Raw genomic sequence first — 20,868 nt, forward strand, 5'->3', positions numbered from 1 at the left:
TTTTAACCCTGTACTACAGACCAACTGCTCTGTGGCTCTACTCCTGAAACCTTAGTGTGTGCACAGCAGCACTGTTAAGCAATAACAAATCCACATGTTAAACTATTTAATCTGTTTAAAACTATGAAGAAATGTTGCTTTATAGATTATAACACTACATAGCAGCAGACGACGCCTTACACAGTGGCCTGGTCTGGCTGTTGTCTTGTCTGGCAGGTCATCTCCCTGGGTGCCATTCTGTCTGTCGCTGTTTTTAGATACAGATAACACACGGAGCCAATTGCCTTCAGGCATCTCTTCTTATCTCCTCAGAGAAGACTCATACGCTTACACGGGAATATGCAAGACGTCATCTCTCTGCACCTCCTATGAGCATATTACACAAACACTAACGCTTAATGCATGCACTCGATGTTCTTGGCAGGTAGGTAAACAACTTGACGCCCACAGTTACAGTAAGCTTGCTTTGCTGTGTCTCATTTCTTTGTAGATTTGATTTTCCTCCTCCTCCTCCTGGTCCTTCTTTCTTCTCCTATTGCGTGTGAAGGATGACAGCAAGGAACACACATGCCCCGGTCTAATTAGATAATGGCAGACAGCATAGCTTTCATCAGTGAGGCCCAGACTCTCCCCCCATATACTTCTACATTATGCACTCATACATAATACCTCGCAGACACACGCACGCACGCACGCACGCACGCACGCACGCACGCACGCACGCACGCACGCACGCACGCACGCACGCACGCACGCACGCACGCACACACACACACACACACACACACACACACACACACACACACACACACACACACACACACACACACACACACACACACACACACACACACACACACACACACACACACACACACACACACACACACACACACACACACACACACTGGTGCTTATTAGGACCGCTGAAACTCCTGGTGGCATGTGACATATCTAAATAAGATACACACTCCATGTTGGCATCTTTCCTTTCTTACTTGTAATAAATCATGCTATTTACTGTGATTAATAGGTGAAAACTACTGACATTATCTCACTTGTCTTGATTACCCTATTAAAAGTTATTAAATGGACTATAATATAGGCCTTTCGTGAGAAATGGTTTCAATGCAAAAAAAGCGTCTGCATGCTTTGGTAATCGTATTTAATTTGTGTAAGTGCATATAAAGCAGTTGAGATTGAGAACATGTTTGTAGATTTTTATTTGCTCTTGTTAAAAGGGTATAAAAATCGGAAGCATTCCAGTTTTTCTTAATTGCCGAACACAGTAGATGTTCAGGGTTTGATCGAGATCTGAGAAATGTTGGCAGTGCTGTTCACAGGAGCGTTTATGAACTCTTGCTTAGTGTCTAGCGTGACAGAAGGAGCATCCCCCTCCACATTGAAGTCCCGACCCCACCAGCTTGTTCATAACTTGTTCTGTGTGCTGCCACTGTTTAGCTCGTTCTCATTCTGTCTTATTTTGGCACATCTGGGGGAACATGTGGCGGTGGCAGACTGAATTAATATGGCTGTCTCGCCGATATAAAGGCTTCGCAGTTGAAACACATATTTTGTGGCAAACGTAACTGCTACCATCCTGGAAGCTCATTGCAAAACAAGACACTAACAGCAAGTGCTTTCATCACCACCTAGCTAGGAACCATAACAGCTACATTTGTTAGATTCACATTACTATGGCATGATGGAATTTATAGTCAACATTTCTACTATTAAGTTATTTAATTAAAACTAGGGCCGGGACTCGATTCAAAAAATTAATCTAATTAATTACAGGCTTTGTAATGAATTAATCACAATTAATCGCATTTTTAATCACATATAAATATTTGACCTGAGAACAGTGAGAAGCAATTTTTTTCACATGGATTTTAGTATACCATGGAATAATGACTGAATACATAAGCTTAAGCAACAAAACATTGTTTATTTTTTTCAAGGTCCAAGACCAACAGAAAAGTGCAATTTTTGCCATAAAGTGTAGCAATAGCATATTTAGGAATAGTACATTTCAGAGATTCAGGTAGCCTATAGGTAGGTAGACCTTCTGTAAACTATAACACTTTGTTTTTTAAGTAAAACACAATACTTTCAAGTACATTCAGAACATGGGAAACCCTGACTATTAGAAAACATCTCTCTGTTGCTTCAGAGGCCATAACAGGCTTTGTTGATTTACCAACAGTTGATTTAAAAAATCTAATCAATTTCAGTCCAACTCTCTCAATAACCTTGGCCAAAACAATAAACAGTTCAACATAAAGTGCCAGTTGCACCAACAACATAAAGTGTAACATTTAAAATAAAATAAAAAAGTGCCAGTGATTGACCTCAATCCCTCCTATTCTTCCAATATCCTGATGAAAAATAAAATCTCTCTGTTGCATAGGCCACTGTTTGATCAACGCGAATTGGGTGTGGGTCCTTGTACTCCGAGTCGGGCTAACGTCCACGCTAGCTTCCATGCTAGCTGCTATAGGTTTTGCATTGAGGTGATACTTAAGGCTTGATGTGCTGCGGTGATATGCAAATTCCTTTTTGCATAATTTGCAAACAACCGTGCTCTTATTGACGCTTCCATCCGTCCGTTTTTTAAAACAAAATGTCCCATCCACGGGGCCAACCAAAGCGGTCTCATCAGCTTCTTCGTTCACGTTTGACTATTGTTCACTGTGGTTTGTTGTTTGAAGTCATGAACGTTAGTTGGTGCTCCAGTATAATCGGTACCCCTGAAACTCATCCAGTGAGAAATGTTCCGCGGTGCAAAAATAAGTGCGATTAAAATGCGTTAATTTTTGTGTAATTAATTAACGGGTTAAAGTCCCGGCCCTAATTAAAACAGATTCAAATTTTAGCTCGAAATATATCCTTCCCCTCAGAATGAATTATAATACCTTTACATACCTCTTAACTTTTGATTTAGTGCCATCATCTGCTCCGAATTCAAGTTTGTTTATGACCAAACATTCACAAAACTGATATTTCCATCAACCTCAGTTGTACTCCTGGTTGCTAACGAAGCCTCATCATCACACACTGAACTCTAATGTTTAACATGGTAAAGAATGAACTAGCTTACCATGAGCATGTTAGCATTGTCGTTGTGAGCATGTCAGCTAGTGATGTATTTCAAATTGGAGTAGCTGAACAGTCATTTTGAAGCTGCCATTTCTAACTTTAAAACATACAAGCAGATACCATGCAAACAGAAAATCCCCGGGCTCCAACATTACATTTTGCAGTTGTATTTACAGATGTTCTCAAGCTTTAGGCCTTCAACCTGACCCCAAGATCCTTTGCAGCATCATCTGAAAGCCCTCTATTTGTTGAGTGTTGGTGTGTGTAACCCTTCGCCCTCTCTCTCCTCTTTATCCTCACTCCAGATGCAGCAGGTGAGCATGCATCACTCCACAGACAGCGGTCTCTGCCCCACCGGCCGCCCACCATCCCACTGGTGGCTCGCATCGCTGACCAGAACACATCCGGCACCCCGATCATGACCGAGAGGGAAGCGTCCCGTCTGGATAAATTCAAACAGTTGCTGGCCGGGCCAAACACAGATCTTGGTACGTGATACTTCCTCGTCTCGCTCTACATTTGATCTTTTTCTTTTTGTTACCGAAGCTCTTTTTCCTTGCACACTTTTGCTCCTCACTCTTAGTTTACTCGCTCTCGGTCTGCCAGCTGTGCCGCGCTTTTAATGATGATGTGAGGGGGAAAGTCATCCAGCCATCTGGACATGCAGATTACAATGGGAAAAAAATACCACCAACAACAAAAGCAAATGACAGGCCTTTGTTCTAACCAAACGACAGGCCTTTTATTGTTTATCCAACCCCAGAGACTTTGCTCCCACTGCCATCCCAGTGGCCATGAAATCCTCGCAGGCCTCTCTCTTCACAGCCGACTTTGTGTCCTCTGAAACTAACTTGGCAACCGCTACGCTAACTCGGTGCATCAATCTCATAGTTTCAGAAGATTAACGACGTCAAAGTGGCTATCGGAAGAGTGTGCGAAATGAACCTGTCTGAAGCTACATGGTAATGTTGAGATCCAGCCAGAGAGCGATCCATCATTTACAAACACAATGTTGTGTAATGGGAACGCTTAGGCCTGCTGTTCAAAGGCAGTAGCTTCCTGAATCGCAAGAGTCTTTTTTTTTTTTACATCATTTTAAAAAGGTAAGGCTGCATAGAATGAAGGTCACAAAGTAATGATTGCTGAAGCAGAAAAACAATCAAATGTCAAGTCATCCCATAGGTCAACCACTGTAAAAACAAAATGCATTTAAATAGTGATCACTGAAATATTGGGTTTTTCACCGTTTTTTTTAGACATAATAATAATAATAATAACAATAATAATAATATTAAAGGTGGGGTAGGTAATTTTGGAGAAACCAGCTCGAGTGCGCTAGAATTTGAAAATACTTTAGCCGGAAAAAATCTGCCACTTCCTTACAGAGCCCCTCCTCCAACACACACGAACGCACACATGACCAATGAGGGCACGAGCTAAGTTTGTGCACAGATGGAAGGCTGACAGGCAGGTAGGCCATCCAGTTACTTTAGCCGGGCCGGCTGAAATGATTGGTCGTGCTTTTTACAGCGCCACGGCTTCCACAGATGACATTTTTTATGGATTTTTTGTCGAAGCACTTAAGATATTCATTGCTATCGGGATGTTAAGAGCATTCCATGGAATATAACAAAAAGTGTATCTCGAGCCGGTTTCTCAAACTTACCTTCCCCACCTTTAATCAAATTATGATATATATACATATTTTTTAATTATATATAATTATGAAAAATACTGTAATAAATAGATTTAAATAATAATGCAAAATTGTAAATATTTTTGTTCTATGAGCTAAACACTACATATCAATATCTAACATCATCCTAATGAATCTGATGTGATGCCATACAAGTCAAAGTCCTAGGCATAAGCGATACATTTTTTTTCGATTTTTGTTCAACTTTATGCTCTCAATATGGCTGTAAAATACCAGATATCCGATCATAAAAAGCAACTACCTGACATGATATCTGATATTTGCAAAGGGCAAGCACTTGCTGCCTAATTTAAACCAAGCATAACTTGTATCTTACTAAATGAGCAGCCAGAATTATGAGGATATAGAATCTGTGCATTCTGTGAAAAGAAAAACATTGCTAAAGTTGTGGGAAGCACTGTGACCGACTCATGAACTTGAGTTGTGTGGAGAGCGAGATCAATTTAAAAAGCCTATTTAAGTTCAGATATGTTCCGTGTTAAGATAAAAAAAAACATTAAGGATGCGGTTGCATTTAGAATTGCCGTATCGTGTGTGTGTGTGTGTGTGTGTGTGTTTGTTGAGTGTGCCTGACAGAAGGGGAGCAGGAAGTGAGTCTGGAGGAGAGAATTTTAAAAGTGCAGTGCTTAGCAAGAGAATTGGTTATGCGCCTGTCTAAATACCCTAAATATGCTAAATACAAAAGGAGTGTGTCGGAGTTCTTTCAGTGCAGAAATGACACAGTTTAAATACCGTTGCTTCCATTCTCAAATAGTGGCTGAGGTCCTAATTTACCACAGCGGAAAAGGCTACCAGGCATTTATTGGAGACAGGCTATTATTAGAGATGAGCCTTTTATTTAGATTTTCTGGTTTGAGTGTATTTGAGTTATAATCTCCTCTGCTGTTTGCTGTTAATACACTTCCTCCTCTGTCTCATTCAGTGATTCAGAAGACATAGTCCTGTGACTGTAAGGCTGTATTTTAACAACACTTCAGTATAGACAGACTGATACTAGATTTTTCTTACAGATAACAATATTTATATTTAAAATGTTTGATTTATTAGATGATTATTATGTTATCTTTTTACATTTGGTTATAAAAGAATGAACTTTCTTGAGCTAGGTGATCTAACATTTTGCCATTCCTGTGCTGACCTTTCTTGAAAATGTTCTGCTGACATTAGTTTGCTGCTAAAGAGCACGGACCCCCGGTACAAAGCAGTTTCTATAAGTGAAAAGTATTGCGTTTATTCTCCCCGTTATGCAGATCTACTCCAAAATGTAATCGTTTTATTTTTAAAAGGCTTTAATTTGCAAAAAGTGTCACAATTCCCTTGAATTCTCTGTATTTAAACTGGGGCTGTCAATCAATTAAAAATATTTAAATCGCAATTAATCACATGATTTCCATGGTTAACTCGCGATTAATAAAGAATGGCACAATTTCTATCTGTTGTAAATGTTCCAGCAGCAGTAAAGTAATTTGAGTTAGCTCCACCTTTACCAGCTGTGATGAACACATGCATCCATAGTCATAATGCATCATTTCATATATAAATTGTCCATGCGTGGTCTGCCTTTAATGAGGGGGGGGGAAGCTATCTGCAGCAGCTGTATGCTCGGCCAGCAAGTGGTGTTTAAGACTCGACGTATTCCGGTGGAAACTGGATTCACACCGACAGTAAATATAACTATGGTGTTGTGGAGAACCATCTGGCGGTGCTTTGAAGCCGAACGGTTCTCTCTGCGTTTGAGGCTTGTTTCTGCTCACTCTCCACGATGTTACTGCGGCTGTTTCTCAAACTACGGAGCAGGCCGAGGGTCAGAAAGCATGCGCGCATTAATCGCAGTTAAAGAAAGTTGCATTATTAACCCGTTTGACACCCCTTAATAAAACACTGAGATATTCCTCAGTGCAGCATATTCTGTCAAAACACGTGGCGTTGGTTCACAACTCCAATACAAGTGTGTGTGTGTTTGTACCCCTTGTCGCCAGTTTGTAAATGCCACATGTACACACACACACACACACACACACACACACACGCACACACACACACACGCACACACACACGCACACACACACACACACACACACACACACACACACACACACACACACACACACACACACACACACACACACACACACACACACACACACACACACACACACACACACACACACACACACACACACACAGCATTGGCTAAGCTCCTAAAATGTAAATGCTGCATTATTAAGTTTAAATGGCCTTAGTCAGCACAGTGGCTTCACGTCCAAGCACGATCCCCTTGAAAACTTTTTGTACAAAACAAACCGTTTCACAAGACGTCAGCGTTCGTCAACGGTGGTCGCGAGTGAACCTTGTACATCAGCAGAGTGTCTCGAGGTGTCGGCCCCCATTAGGGCCCGCCAGGCATCACAAGCCGGCTGTCTAAATTTAGTTTAGTCTCCGCGGCATGAGTAGATAGCCCAGAACGGGGCGAGCCACGTTGCTGGCAGCATGAAAGATGAACTTCATTCACGGGACATAATTAAGCGAAGGCTTGGGGAGGGGGGGGTGATGAGGGGTGATAGGGGAAGGGAGAGAGATAGGGGTAGATAAGATAAGATGAAACTTTAATGATCCCCACGGGGAAATTGGGCCATGGCAGCAGCAAAGAAGGGGATAAAGATGAGAAAGAAAAAAAAAATGTTTAAACTGTCTAAAAATATTTCTGCAACAAAAACATCAATGTCTGCTCGTAGTTTATTTTTGGATCTTGGTTTAGGAAGTTGCCATCTTTGATTATGTACAAGACATTTTTACAAACTACACATCAGGAAGATGAAAATAAGAATTAATCCTAGTCCTGAAAGCTGAGGGCATTGTCCCCACATGGCGTCTGTGACACATACCTCCCCCCCCATACTAATTCCCACACGTGGCAGTGGACACTGTCAGCAGGGGATGGCGCCCCCCCCCCCCCCCCTATTTTAAAGAGAAACTGTGACTGTCCTTGAGCTCAAAGGAAGAGCAGGGCCGCGATGATCCATTGGTTGGTTCCTCTCTTGGACGTGTAATTAATTGCAGAGGCAGCCATGTTTTTGGGCCAAGCCCCTCGACATCCCGGGGACTGCCGGTCTCTGGAGAGCGGAGGCGTGTTCATCTCTGACCGTGTTGGTCACTGTGTGATTGATTTGTGATTTTCTAAAATGACAGACCATTACTTAACATAACAGCTAGCTCCACTATGTGTTCAAGGCTTTTTTTTTGTCATGTCAGATGGTGTAGCAGCGTTGTACTATTTATGCTTTAAGTGTTTTAAAAATATCCCTGTCGATCTGGATTGGATTGAAGGAAGTACATGGTGAAAAAAGGCAACAGTTCGGACGCTTGAATACACTTTTCCATATTCTCAATTATCTGTGTTTTATTCAAAAGCCTAGCACTACGACTGCATTGAGCAGTAATATCGTATTGATAATTATAAACCTCTGTATTTATTGTAATATATTTGTTTATGTAAATGATATTATTTTTAATTTATTTTTAATTATTAACTTCTTGTATAAATATATTTTTTAAATTTGATTTCCTTCTACTTTTTTTATTGCAAATTCTTAACTTTAACCTCTTACGTTTTATATACGGTAGATATTTTCTTCCATTTTTTTAATACATATTTTATTTATTTATCTTTCATTTCATTTTAAAATGTCCAACTTTACAAAACAGGGTCACAAAACCCAATTTGACCCAATGAGTTCAGATATGATCATGTTAAGTATGCCCAAATAATTTGTAATCTTTTAATATTATATTGAATTAGTTTTTTAGTACAGGCAAATGATACACATGAAAGGCACGGCAATGTGACTAAATAACAAAACCAGCTCAAGATAAGTAGGTACAGAAAGACAATACAGAGGATCCCTTTAACTCTGCAAACAACTTTTCAATCGACCAAAACAAACACATGACATGCAGAACATATTTATAATCCCACTCTTTGTTAGAGCTAATGTTTTACCATTTACACAAACACACACACACCCTGAACATCCCTGTCAGTCTCCCTTTCTCTCCCTCTCCCCTCCTCTTTCTCTCCATTGAGCCTTGCGACAGGTTGTGTCAGCGGCCTGTTTAGCATGTAAGGTCGTGTAGAAGGTGACCTGTGCGTGTGGTGAGAGCAGAGTGATTGATGTCACGTTGATTTTGGCTAATTATTCCTGATGTCCTGAGGCGAGCCTGTCTGCTGAGTGAACCTGAACGCAACGCCCACTGAACGCTCAGACACTGAACAGGGACTCTTTTCAGATACTGAGGGAAAAGAGAACAGACTTTTTAGCACGTCTACTCACGAGTTTCACTTCTGGTTAATGCAACACAGTATTCTTTTGCGAAGATGTTCACATAAGCTGCCAGATTGGAGGAATATGCTTAAATGTTAAGCCAATTACCAAGCCAATTACACATTTAAAATCATCATTTGGGACATCAAGTTCCTAGTTCTTTTGCATAGTTCCAGAAACTTGCAAAAAAAGTGCAGACAGTATGGTGGACTAACATATTTTTGAATTCATTAAATATTTGTAATAGGACATATTATAAAATCATCTTCAGGTTCATATTTGTATTATGTGCCTTGTGTTCAAAAAGTGCTTTAATGTTCTCATACTGCCTGTGATGCTGCACCTCTTTTCACCCTCTGTCTGAAACCAGAGCCTCGTCTGCTCTGATGTGATAGGTCAACCGCTTAGAGACGTCCCGCCCCTTAACATATCACGTACAATTGAGGCGTTTCAGACAGGGGGATAACACACTTCAGGAAAGGACAACTAAAAAAGGCATAATAAGGCTTGTTTCATACTTTTGAGCTATTCCATTTTTTTCTGACAGCTCTGTTCACAATTCAAGATGAGGTTGTGTACGTGGCAGATTTGTGGTGTGTGTTAAAGTGTATTCGTAATGTGTTTTTCCCCTAGACTATGTTTAATGATGTATACTTTCTATGATGAGCGGTGAGTCACACTGTCAGATTTATGGACTCCCTGCATATCTTTCTTTTCTTTTTTAATTGATTTTAAGACCGAGATCTGACATCCGGCAGTTATCGCTGGATGGCAGAAAAACTGCTGTTGCTATGGCAATGGTCCTTTCCCCTCTTCCCCTTTCTTGGTAATTTATCCTGACTCTATCTTTTACTTCCCTTTTCTGTCAGTTGCTCTTATTGTTTGTCTTCTCTTCTTATTTGTACTTTCAGTTTAGCTCGGACATGTACCTCCGCACTTGTTGACAAACTATAGTGTCAATTTATGTGAAATCCACAACATAAATAACATAAGAACACAAACATAATTGTCCATAATAACATACACTTGCCTTGCTGCCTGTGTGTGTCTCTCCCCTCTGTTGGGGGTGCTGCAGCTCTTTGTTACACCTCACTACAGCAAGTTTCTCCCTAACTCCCATCTCCCCTCACCCCTCACTGCAGCATCTACAGTTAGGAGGCCTGCCACCTTTCTGCCACAGTTCACTTTCCGCACACCCCGCATTGCTACAATCCTGTTACACAGCAGCCACCATATGATAGGCTTACCATCAGCGCTGTTTGCAAAGTTAATAGCCGCCATCAAAGTGGGAAGTGGCGATGTAATTCAATTTAACTCGGCCCTAATGCCGCGTTTGAATGCGCTGTCCGTGTGTGACAATTTCAGGGGTGTGTGTCACGGGCTCGGCAAGTGTAGAAGTAGAGATAACACAGCATGGCTGTCCACGTTGGTACATCTTTGGGAAACAGTACTGGGAGAAGCATTAGCTGCTTTAGACTAAAGTTAGTTGGAAGAAAAGGAATGCACTGTAGGTTATTTTATTAGAAAGTGGCTACTGTGAGAAATGCTAAATCTAGAAGTCACAGCATTTAGTTGTTTGTGCTTTACCACCCTGTGTGTTCCTTTTACCAGTCCCTGGTATATGTATGCATCTGTGCATGGATGTTTATGTGTGTGTGTGTGTGTGTGCACTGCTTGCTACATGTCCCCAGGCAAAACACCTGACTTAATAAGGCTGGTCCAACCTCCAGCTGTCTTCTGTGTCAGTAGCCTCCCAGCTTGTCTGAATTAGTTTATTCAGATGTTACACGGTGGTCTTCCCTGTGAATTTTTCCTCTTTTCTTTTGTAAGTGAAGCTTCACTGAACACACTTACAGTCCGCACCTGTTCTCTGCTGGGCACCGGGATGCTTTATATCCAGGGGAAGACATTAAAAACCTGCAGCATATTTTCTATATTTAGTTATGTAAGCAAAAATGCGTTTATGTGCAAGCCAGATTAGACATATCACTGTTTTGATAAATTCTGCTAGGTCTACTTGACCCGTAAAGAGTATAATAAATATACACACATTAGCGATACAACCCTTTTCTTTTCTTTCATTAAGGCCAAAAAAAGAGAAAAAAAGTTAGCAAATTACTGTATTATTATATTACAAATGACAATTGTTTACTTTTTAACTTAGTAACATCACTTTGTAACACTCACGCTTTTATTGGCTAGCAAACCAATATATTTTACACGATACGCTTAGGGGCGGGACATCTCTAAGCGGTTGACCAATCACAACAGAGCCGGCCGGCTGTCCAATCAGAGAAGACTGGGTTCTGGTTTCAGACAGAGGCTGTCTCGATAGACAAGTAGATTTATTTCATCTCACGTATTAATGAATAGTTTTCGAAAATACCTGAAATGTAGTTCCGTCCAATAAAAGAATTTATAAATAAATAAAAAGTAAAAAACTCATAGTACATGTTTCTTAAAATATGTCACCAGGTCACATATCTCGGAACCTGTTCCGTGTGAATCAGTTAACGGCAAGGAAAGCCTCTGGGAATTGACTTTACAAGTCGGTGTTGTATCACGCGCACATTCCCTCTCACACCTGTACGCTCATCTATGCTCGGTGTCCTCTCCCCCAGCCATCTGGGCCATCCATCAGGCCTCCTGAGCAGGTATAATCCAGGGGGGAGTATCTTTTTACAAGTGTCCCATTAGTTTATGAGCCGTCTGCTCCCCGGCGCCATCACTTTGTCCTCTGTATGAGTTAGACCGTTCAGGACTCTCACAGCATTCAAGGTTTATAGGTGGGGAGCATAACTTTTTAATAAACTGCATGATAAAGGTGTCTGTCCTGATTGTATTGTTTTTTTGACCTCAATGGCAAAATAGCATCCGATGACACGGGGACAACACCTTTTACAAGAGGAGAAGGGATGGCATTTACCTTCTATTCAGCATCGATTTATTATCCAAGACTTTCATGGGTATCGCAGGGGATTCAACTGTCAAAGGCTTTATTGTTATTCGCACAATAGCTACAGCATTGTTTTGGTAATGAATATCTGAATATAAAAAGTTCCAGGCTCCTCAAACAATGCAACAAACACTTGGAAGAAGTACTTTGATTTTAGTATAAGTAGCAATACTACATTTGAAAAATCCTCTGTTCCAAGTAAAGTCTACCATTGAGTATCTTACTATACAGTTCGTGCAGACAGTGTTTTGATTTTGGATTTGGTGAGGTAGCTTTCTCATACAAACCCCAGTTTGGGCAGGTGCGTGTGGTATTCCCGTGTGTGCATTTTGCCGAGGAACCTTGTGGTGTTTTGCCCCAGTGGTCGCGCTCCGTCTGAATGATGCCTGAATAGTGCATGGCTCCGGCCCGCCAACTGTCCGCCCTCCTGCTGCCTTCAGCTCCCTGCTCAGCCAGCACTGACTGACAGCACCTCTCGCCGTCTTCCATTCTTCATACTGGCCTTCATACAGAACCGTGCACACTGGCAGGTGGACTGACTGACAGTCAAGTAGACAGGCAGACATGGGAGAAGAAGTGAAGGAACACACTATCAAATTCACACTTACGATCACATACACACTCTCATACTTACTCTATTTGATTTTTGTTTCCTTTAACTAGTTGCCTCATATTGAGAGCCCTCATTCGACCAGTCCTCGAGCCCAATAGATAGTCAAATCAATCGGTAGAAGTAAAATCTAACATTAGTCCATTAACAAACTACATCATGGACGCATGGCTCCTCATAATCATCGCTAAGCTAAAGGCGGCTAATGTTCAGCGTTGTTTAAAACACAGACCTTATTTAAAAGATACTGAGCAAAATGACTAAATCACCAGGATGGTGATGTCTAAACATGATTAAAACACTTAAAAGGACTTTCAACGTAGGACTAAAACTAAATAAAAACACTACCGTTTAATGTTTTATTATAATCAGGTTATCTTGGCTGGTTAAATAAGTCACAAACATGATATTTATTTATATTTTGCCCTCTGAATGTTTCAATAGTCATTGGGTGTCCATTACCTCTGAGAGTTCCACATCAGAGCAGCTGTTGTGGGGTGTTCAACAGAAGGTACATGGTGTCCTAATCACCCCCTGTGGTCCCCAGCTTAACTCCAGCCAAAACAAAGTGCACCCCTGTAAGTTCATGCATAATGGAATACAGTAGACGCACAGAGGAAAAGGCTAGCGGCAGTTGCCCTTGAGTTGCACATTGCTGATGTTACAGGTGTTTTAATGCCAGCAAGGAATAAAGCTCTCTTCAGACTCTTCCCCACAGCTCCGCGCCTGCCAGCATGATAAACACCCACGATAGTTATCACTCTAATTCCCAAGCATGTATATATAATAATCTGGTATTTTATTGGTCCCGAATGTGAAGTTCTGTGTTTCCATGCCCCCGCTTGCACTTTTAAATGTACGCTTTGAAATGATTGCCTGTGGGGTGAATTGACTGTAAATTGATGTTTTTACTTTAATGAGTTGGCGCTGCATCGATCCCGTCGAAAAAGGAACGTCTTTTACAACATCAATTAGAAGTACTTTTTATATAGGGAGTGACAAATGTGTCCGTTAGAAGTGGCTTGTTTGCATTGTTAACTTTGCGCACCCAAACTGACGGATACAGCCAGCCCCTCGCCGCCTCCGGGAGAGTCGGAAAAGCTTCCCCAACCCCAACTTTGTGACAAGGACCCGCCGAGCCAAAGAAACACCACAGATTAATTTAAAAAATGTCATGAAGTGCATTTTAATTTATTCCACTGGAGCTGTCTCATTCGGAATGCAAGAGAGATGCCCTAGAGAGCCATATATGCTTTCTGAGAGATGAGCTAGCCTCTCACTAATGAAACGACATCTGCAATTTAGCCTGTACGTCAACTATGCTCATGTTGCCCTCTCTGTCTCAGCCCACTGCGGGGGCTGGAGCTTTACTTCTCTGAAATGATGCCTCTGAAACTGCACTGGAGATGAGTGTAGCTGTAGATAAAGACTTAAGGAGATAGGGATATAGACACATGAGAGTATTTGCATTAGAATAAAGCACACTAGATGATATTCTACCAATGGATCATAGTATTATGTCTTTATTAAACAAGGGCTAGGCATAAAACAACATTGATCTAAAGAGAGAGAGATGCCAGATGTAGCCATTTGTGATATTTAAAGGGGCCCTATTATGTGTTTTAATGGGTTTTCCGTTTCATGTAGTTTGTTATATAGGTTTATAAATAAGTCAATATTCTGTAAAGGCTCAAATCCCAAGGTTTACATCGTCAGAGTGAGTTTTCTCTCCCACAACACCAAGGGGAAAAAGTGAAACTGCTCGTTTGAAGCTCAACTGCAAGCATATACCAATGGTTAATGGCTGCAAATAAAACAGCAGGTCTTTTAAAGTCTACATTAAGTCTGATTTTAGCACAGATCTTGAGTTTCTATCCATTTGCTTAGAGCAAAGCTAAAAAAACTTGTTAATGGCAGAGGTAAATTATCTTGAATACCATGCAAAAGATAACATGTGCACATCTTAAAATAAGCATTTTACCCGGGAATAATTCCAATATGAGAATATGAACTTTGACTTTTCATGTACTGTATCAGTGCAGTGCATCGGTAGTACCGGCAGCATCTGGGCTGCGGTAACTGATTTAGATTCTGCAGTGGTCCATCTCTCTGCTGGAGAGAGTTTGGTAGACATGAGCAAAGGCTGTGAGTGCTCTTTTTCCGTCGATGATGTACGGGTCTGACGGGAACATCTGCTTGTTCCGTCGGCCACATACTACAAATATGTGACCTTTGCCCTTTGCCGCACACTTCTACCTACATACAAACATCTTCAGGGCACATATTCCTTCTTCTCCAGCCTTATCTGAAATACAAAGTGTTTGACCAAAGGGGACGAGGCTTGCTGGAGATCACTGCCGAATCGCAATGTAAAGTCGATTAGCGAACTCACGTCCTTTCGCCCCTCCTCTCTGTAACCCCCCTGTGGTGAGATTAATGCCGGGTGGGGGAAATATAACATAGTTTAATTAAGCCCGAGCCCACAAGATTCATGGACTCATTTCTTTGTCTGACAGTGCAAATGAAGGTTCAAAAGGTGCGAGGCAGGAGGAGAGACAGCCTTGACTAGCTGTTGGGAGAGTAATGAATGTAATGGTGCACATAGGATAATGATTCCCCCCTTAAAAGTCTTGGACTTTGTAAGTGCCTTCTACAAACTGCGGCTGCCACTCTCTCTATTTATGAAAGATAGATGTCGTCGGGAGCATTGAGGCATACAAATTGATACACACAGGTACGGAGAATAAAATATGTAAAAAATAAATCCACTTTGAAGCCATAGGGAGCTGTGAAAGTTGCGCATTTGATAAATGTATGCATACATGCTTTGACATGCAGTAAGGCAATCAATTGCCACGGCTCAGGAATTAGTCTGTCTTGAGCCTGCAAAAAAAAAGAAGAAGATGCATTTTAATGAACCACGCTGGGACTGGAAACGAGTTGAGCGCAGAGACAGGATCACAGGCGTCAATGTTGTGTGTTCCATGTCAGTAACATAAGGGGTTGTTTGATAAAGCGTTCTCCTCGGTATAACTGAAAACTAGCAGAAAGAGGGTTCCATTGGATATAGTATTGACCTCTTATAATGTCCTTGTTATAAGAGGTCAATAGTACCCGGTTTCAAATGTGGCCTGGGACTGTGTGCCATGTGTCGTCCACCCTTTCAGAGTTATCGCTCAAATAAAGTCACTGTCCAAAAAGAATAAAATAAAAAAATCAAATCCAATTGATGCAAAGGAACCAGAGATTTCTATGTTATGCCATGCACCCTTCTGCGTCAACCTGTGGCTTATAATACTTACAATGCAACTCTAAACACTGACTCACCGCTTTCAAAATGCACGCCCCATGATTTCACTTGCAATCTTGAAGTCTCTGGTTGACTAAAACTTTACTTAAATGTTTTTTTTTTTCACTTTAAAGAGAGCGAAATTACATTCAGGCAACTAAAACCTGACTGTAATTCAGGATGGCGTTGATTAAAAAAAAAAACTACAAAACTAGTAACATTAAACACAGGGCTAAGATTCAATTAAAAATAAGTAGCTGACAAAATTAACACTACCTTTTTGATTGAGCTTTAATATGTTAAATTGGTGGACTTCCCCTCTAAGTGCCTTATAGGGCCAATCTCAGAAAAACAGGCACATTTCATTTAGGGCCCAGTGGAAAAGATTAAGGGAGAGGCAAAGGCTTTTAATAAACAGCTATTCCTTTGTCTGCACTAATGCTTTTACACATAGCTTTTATGGATTGTGTCATGTCCGAGAGTCTTTTTTTTGTTCTTGCTGCTGCACACGCAACCTTGGTATAATCAAAAACCTTCCCATACCGTAGGGCCCTGACTCCCTCTGAACCAACAGCCGTGCCTTACACTAGATCACTGTATTGAATTTCTATATAATTAAATTCACCGGGGACAAGGTAAGGGGAACATTTCGAGTGGAAGATGCACAGGAACTATAGTGAATGAATAGCTTCTCCCTTCAGCTCTAATGCGTTTCACTCAATTTAGCCAATGGACTTAGCCCATTGCTGTTTAGCTGATTGTTATTTCCTATCCTGCGATCTGTCTCTGACTCTCCATTGCATTTACCTTGAAGAACAGGCACGGCAGAGTCATTTGGCAGCACTAATCAATATCGTTCTCTCCGCGCGAAGGGCTTATCAATTTCCAGCCTGTGCCTTGAATAAGAGTCGAAGAAGACTTTGGCTTATTCATTAGGTACAGTTGTTTCTTTTTTCCCCCCAAGAAAAGTATATTAAGGCAGTGCCATTTAATTTGCACGGAAAATCAATTTCCCCTCCTGCCTTCACTCTTGGAATGCAGGTAAAATAGCGGCGGAGCAATTACAAGCAAAGAGATTTCTATTGCGTTTTAAGATTTGCCTGAGTTTGGCTACGGCAACTTGTCTCGTCGAATGCTAATCGGGGGTTTGTAGATTTGCAGGGCCCCGACAGAGGAGGGTATATCTGTGAATAATGGATGAGTTAATGTTAGAGAGAGCTCATCCTGAAAACTCCTGCTTTTTAAGAAACACTGCTGAAGGAACGCACACGTATCCTTAACTGCCTAGTCTTGGTAGACAGTTCATTTGGTGATTTAACTCTCCTTCAGAACAGTTATTTATGGGAAGAATATATGATGGGAAGGAAATATCATGTCTATTATCCAAAAGAGGTTGAAAATGAAATACATTTTGACAAAAAAAACCACTTACTGTGGATCAGAATATCCATCCGATTGGTAAATATTGTGTAACAGAGCAAACAATAGCTTTATGTATTTCAAAAATGATCTTTGGCTGAAAGGAAATTATACCCCTCACATTAAAGATAGTCTAATTGTTATCTAGGATCACCACAAATGTGATAACTTTGGATAATCGTGTGTTCGAGAGAAAGACAGGACAATTGTCCGCCTGTGTAGCACCGAACATTAGGCCATATTTTCTGGGTCTTCATGGACCCAGCGGGAACTACCGTACTCTGCCAATCTAAAAGTTCAATTTAAACCTCTCCATCAGATTTATCTGACATTGCAGCCCGCCAGAGAATCTTTTTAATAATCCACTTCAAACCCATTAGATGATTTCAGTGAAGTAAAAGAGATGAAGAGGAGGGGAAGTTTGGACAGTGAGTACATGGTTGGTTGGCTATTGGATTTATTGAAAGATGTCCAAGAAAGACTTATCCGTGATCCAATAATGGTTTGGTAACTGTTTATATTGGACTTTTGTTTCATTGGAATTCGAAGCCTTAAATCGCTGTAAAGCTGTATTTATGATCATGAAATAGTGCTTGCTAAAATATAGATTTGATATTGATTTAGTGATAGGAATGAGACTAGATATTGCCTTCGATTTGGATTCCCTAAGTGAGCATCTCAAAGGCTCCCTTGACATTTCGGTATATTGCAGAAAACGATCTCTCTGTGGCAAACACACATTTATGATACTTACTTGTCTTGTTTAGCAAGATAATCTCCACATAAAAACCCCACTTTGTGATCTTTGAAGCGTAAATTCAATCATTAGAAGTAAAAAGCTAACCACCGCTAAGCTAAAGGCGGCTAATGCTCGGTGTGATGACATTAAGTAGTCTCTTACAGCCCCCTTGTTGGCAACCGCCATTTTTTTGACACGAATAAGTTTGTATACCCCCAAATGATTAATAGAGAATAAATAATCTAAAATGGCCCCTCATGTATTTGTGTTCTTGTTTTACAGAGGAGCTACGGAAACTCAGCTGGTCTGGAATCCCACGACAAGTCCGACCGATAACGTGGAAGCTCCTTTCGGTACGTTTTTCAAACATCATACTAACACACGCACACACATGGACATTCAGACACCATCTGACACATTGAAACAAACATGTATTGGTGTAAACAATAAATAACAACAAGAAAACAAAACTTTAATATACCAAGTGTAAACTCGGACCTAACAATTGCGCACACACACGGATAACATTGCACGGATAATAAACACGTTGGATAGGATCTTGCCTAGGCACACACACCAAAAGTGGCCGTCATGTCCTCTCTCCCAACACCCTCCCATTTTTGATTTATGAAGTCCTGCTTGTTCTCCAAACTTCAATAGGGAAAATTAATTGCTAGGCACAAATAATTTATTCATGAGACACGCGGTGTGTTTACTCATTAAGCCATTGTTGCGCTGTACAGCTCTTAGTCTGCAGAGAGAAGACTGGCTTTTTGAACACCATGACTCTCCCATTAATTACCACACAATGGCTAATGTGCCGCAGAAAAGATGCCATTAAAGGTGTGTGTGTGTGTGTCTGTGTGTGTCTGTGTGTGTGTGTGTGTGTGTGTGTGTGTGTGTGTGCTTGTGTTTTTTGGTGGTGGGAGGTAACCAACTGGGTGCTTTCACTTTTAACGACTGCTTTGTTTGGTACTCTAGTGAAGTGGAGTTTTATAATGCCGTGTGAAGTTGAAGGGAACCTCAGCACTTTTGTGTGTGTGTGTGTGTGTGTGTGTGTGTGTGTGTGTGTGTGTGTGTGTGTGTGTGTGTGTGTGTGTGTGTGTGTGTGTGTGTGTGTGTGTGTGTGTGTGTGTGTGTGTGTGTGTGTGTGTGTGTGTGTGTGTGTGTGTGTGTGTGTGTGTGTGTGTGTGTGTGTGTGTGTGTGTGTGTGTGTGTGTGTGTGTGTGTGTGTGTGTGTGTGTGTGTGTGTGTGTGTGTGTGTGTGTGTGTGTGTGTGTGTGTGTGTGTGTGTGTCTAATGTACCATAGATAATACCCCATTAATGGTTTGTTTGAGGTTGTGTTCAATTGTGCATGTTTGTCTGTCCGTGTTTGCACCATATAGGTTACGCGAGCATGCATGTGTGGCTAGTGTGTGTTCATGCGTTACACCTGCTGTTTACATGCAGGCCGTGCACACTGCAGTGGACATTGGGCTTTCAAAGCACAGCTGCCCCGCGGCCGGTATAAATGATGGCTTCTCTGCCTGAAGGAGGCTGGAGGAACCAGACCAGGTTCACAAATAAAGAAAAAAAGGGTAAAACATGACATGGTTGTGGGATTGGAAGACATAGTTCTACATTTCAAAGTAATTCAGCATTAAAGAAGTATTGAAGTCAGATTTTGAAGAGTGCTTTTCTAGCTGTTTCTCTATGATTCAAATGTCTAAGCTACTCACCACCTGCCTCTACCTTATATGCTTTCACATTCACATGGGCGATGCGTGCCCCCTTGCACCCGCTTCCCCCAACAACAAAAAAACTCGGGCTACCAACTAGCCACGAACACAGGCTAATTCAGGTACAGCTAACGCCAAAACAACCCAACTAACTCCCGGTTCATACTCACGATAGACGAGCCCCCGGTTGTTATGACCGGCCCGTAGGCCACGACAGACAAACAGAGAGAGACGTTCAAGGGTTCCAAAAACCACGGCACTTTATTTGTGATCGTTCCAAACGCAACACCGGAAGCAGGAGAGGATGGACGAGGGGACAGGACCACGGCGAGAGTCCTCCTGCAGCAGTCTTGGATAGATTCATGACGGCCCTGTGACTCCGGGCAGCTGGGCTTAAGAAGCACCTCGGCTCCGGCCAGGTGTCCCCGGTCATGCTGATTGGCCTCTTCAGTTCCACCCCCATCGCAGGACCTGCAACACACCTGCACACGTCACATACCTTACAGACTGAGGATGTTCTTATCATGTTTATTTGCCCAACAATTTGTGTCTTTTAATTGTAAGTAAACAGTGGTACTAACTCCTGATCATATTTCCAAGATAATAAAGGAACAAAGTACACACTTTAGGCATATCAAAGTAATTTAAAATCAATACAATGTAGCAGCTTGACGACCAAATAGCTCTGCGTTGATCTAGAAACATAAAAACACACTCTAATTCTGCGTTGTTTATAGTGTTGTCTATTGATTATATCAAGTTTAAATGCAATATAAAATAACAAAGCTCCTAGCTTTTTTGCGGTCTTGACTTTGATAAACATATAGAGGGCCTTTTCACTTCAACTCAAGAGCCATATCTGAAGTTATCTCAGGTTTTCCATACATTTCTAATGCCACGTGCAGCGCGGGTTATCCCAGGGTTAAACCCCAGGTTCGGATTACAGCCAAAAGTAGGCACACTGTCAAAAGCAATCATATCTTCTCAAGTGTCATAAC

General features: G+C 41.4%; 1 protein-coding gene across 2 annotated transcripts in view; it reads left to right on the forward strand.

Annotated features, from left to right (window-relative positions):
- The window catches only part of tbc1d22a (TBC1 domain family, member 22a), a 116,925-nt gene that overhangs the window by 5,821 nt on the left and 90,236 nt on the right, over positions 1–20,868 (forward strand). For both annotated transcript variants that reach the window (XM_079655729.1, XM_079655728.1), the window contains exons 5-6: positions 3,405–3,587; positions 18,434–18,504. In XM_079655729.1, the coding sequence (XP_079511855.1) occupies positions 3,405–3,587; positions 18,434–18,504 (254 nt within the window). The remainder of the gene's footprint in view (positions 1–3,404; positions 3,588–18,433; positions 18,505–20,868) is intronic.

The sequence above is a fragment of the Notothenia rossii genome (assembly GCF_949606895.1).
Source record: "Notothenia rossii genome assembly, chromosome: 10".
Taxonomy (NCBI): Eukaryota; Metazoa; Chordata; class Actinopteri; order Perciformes; family Nototheniidae; genus Notothenia; species Notothenia rossii.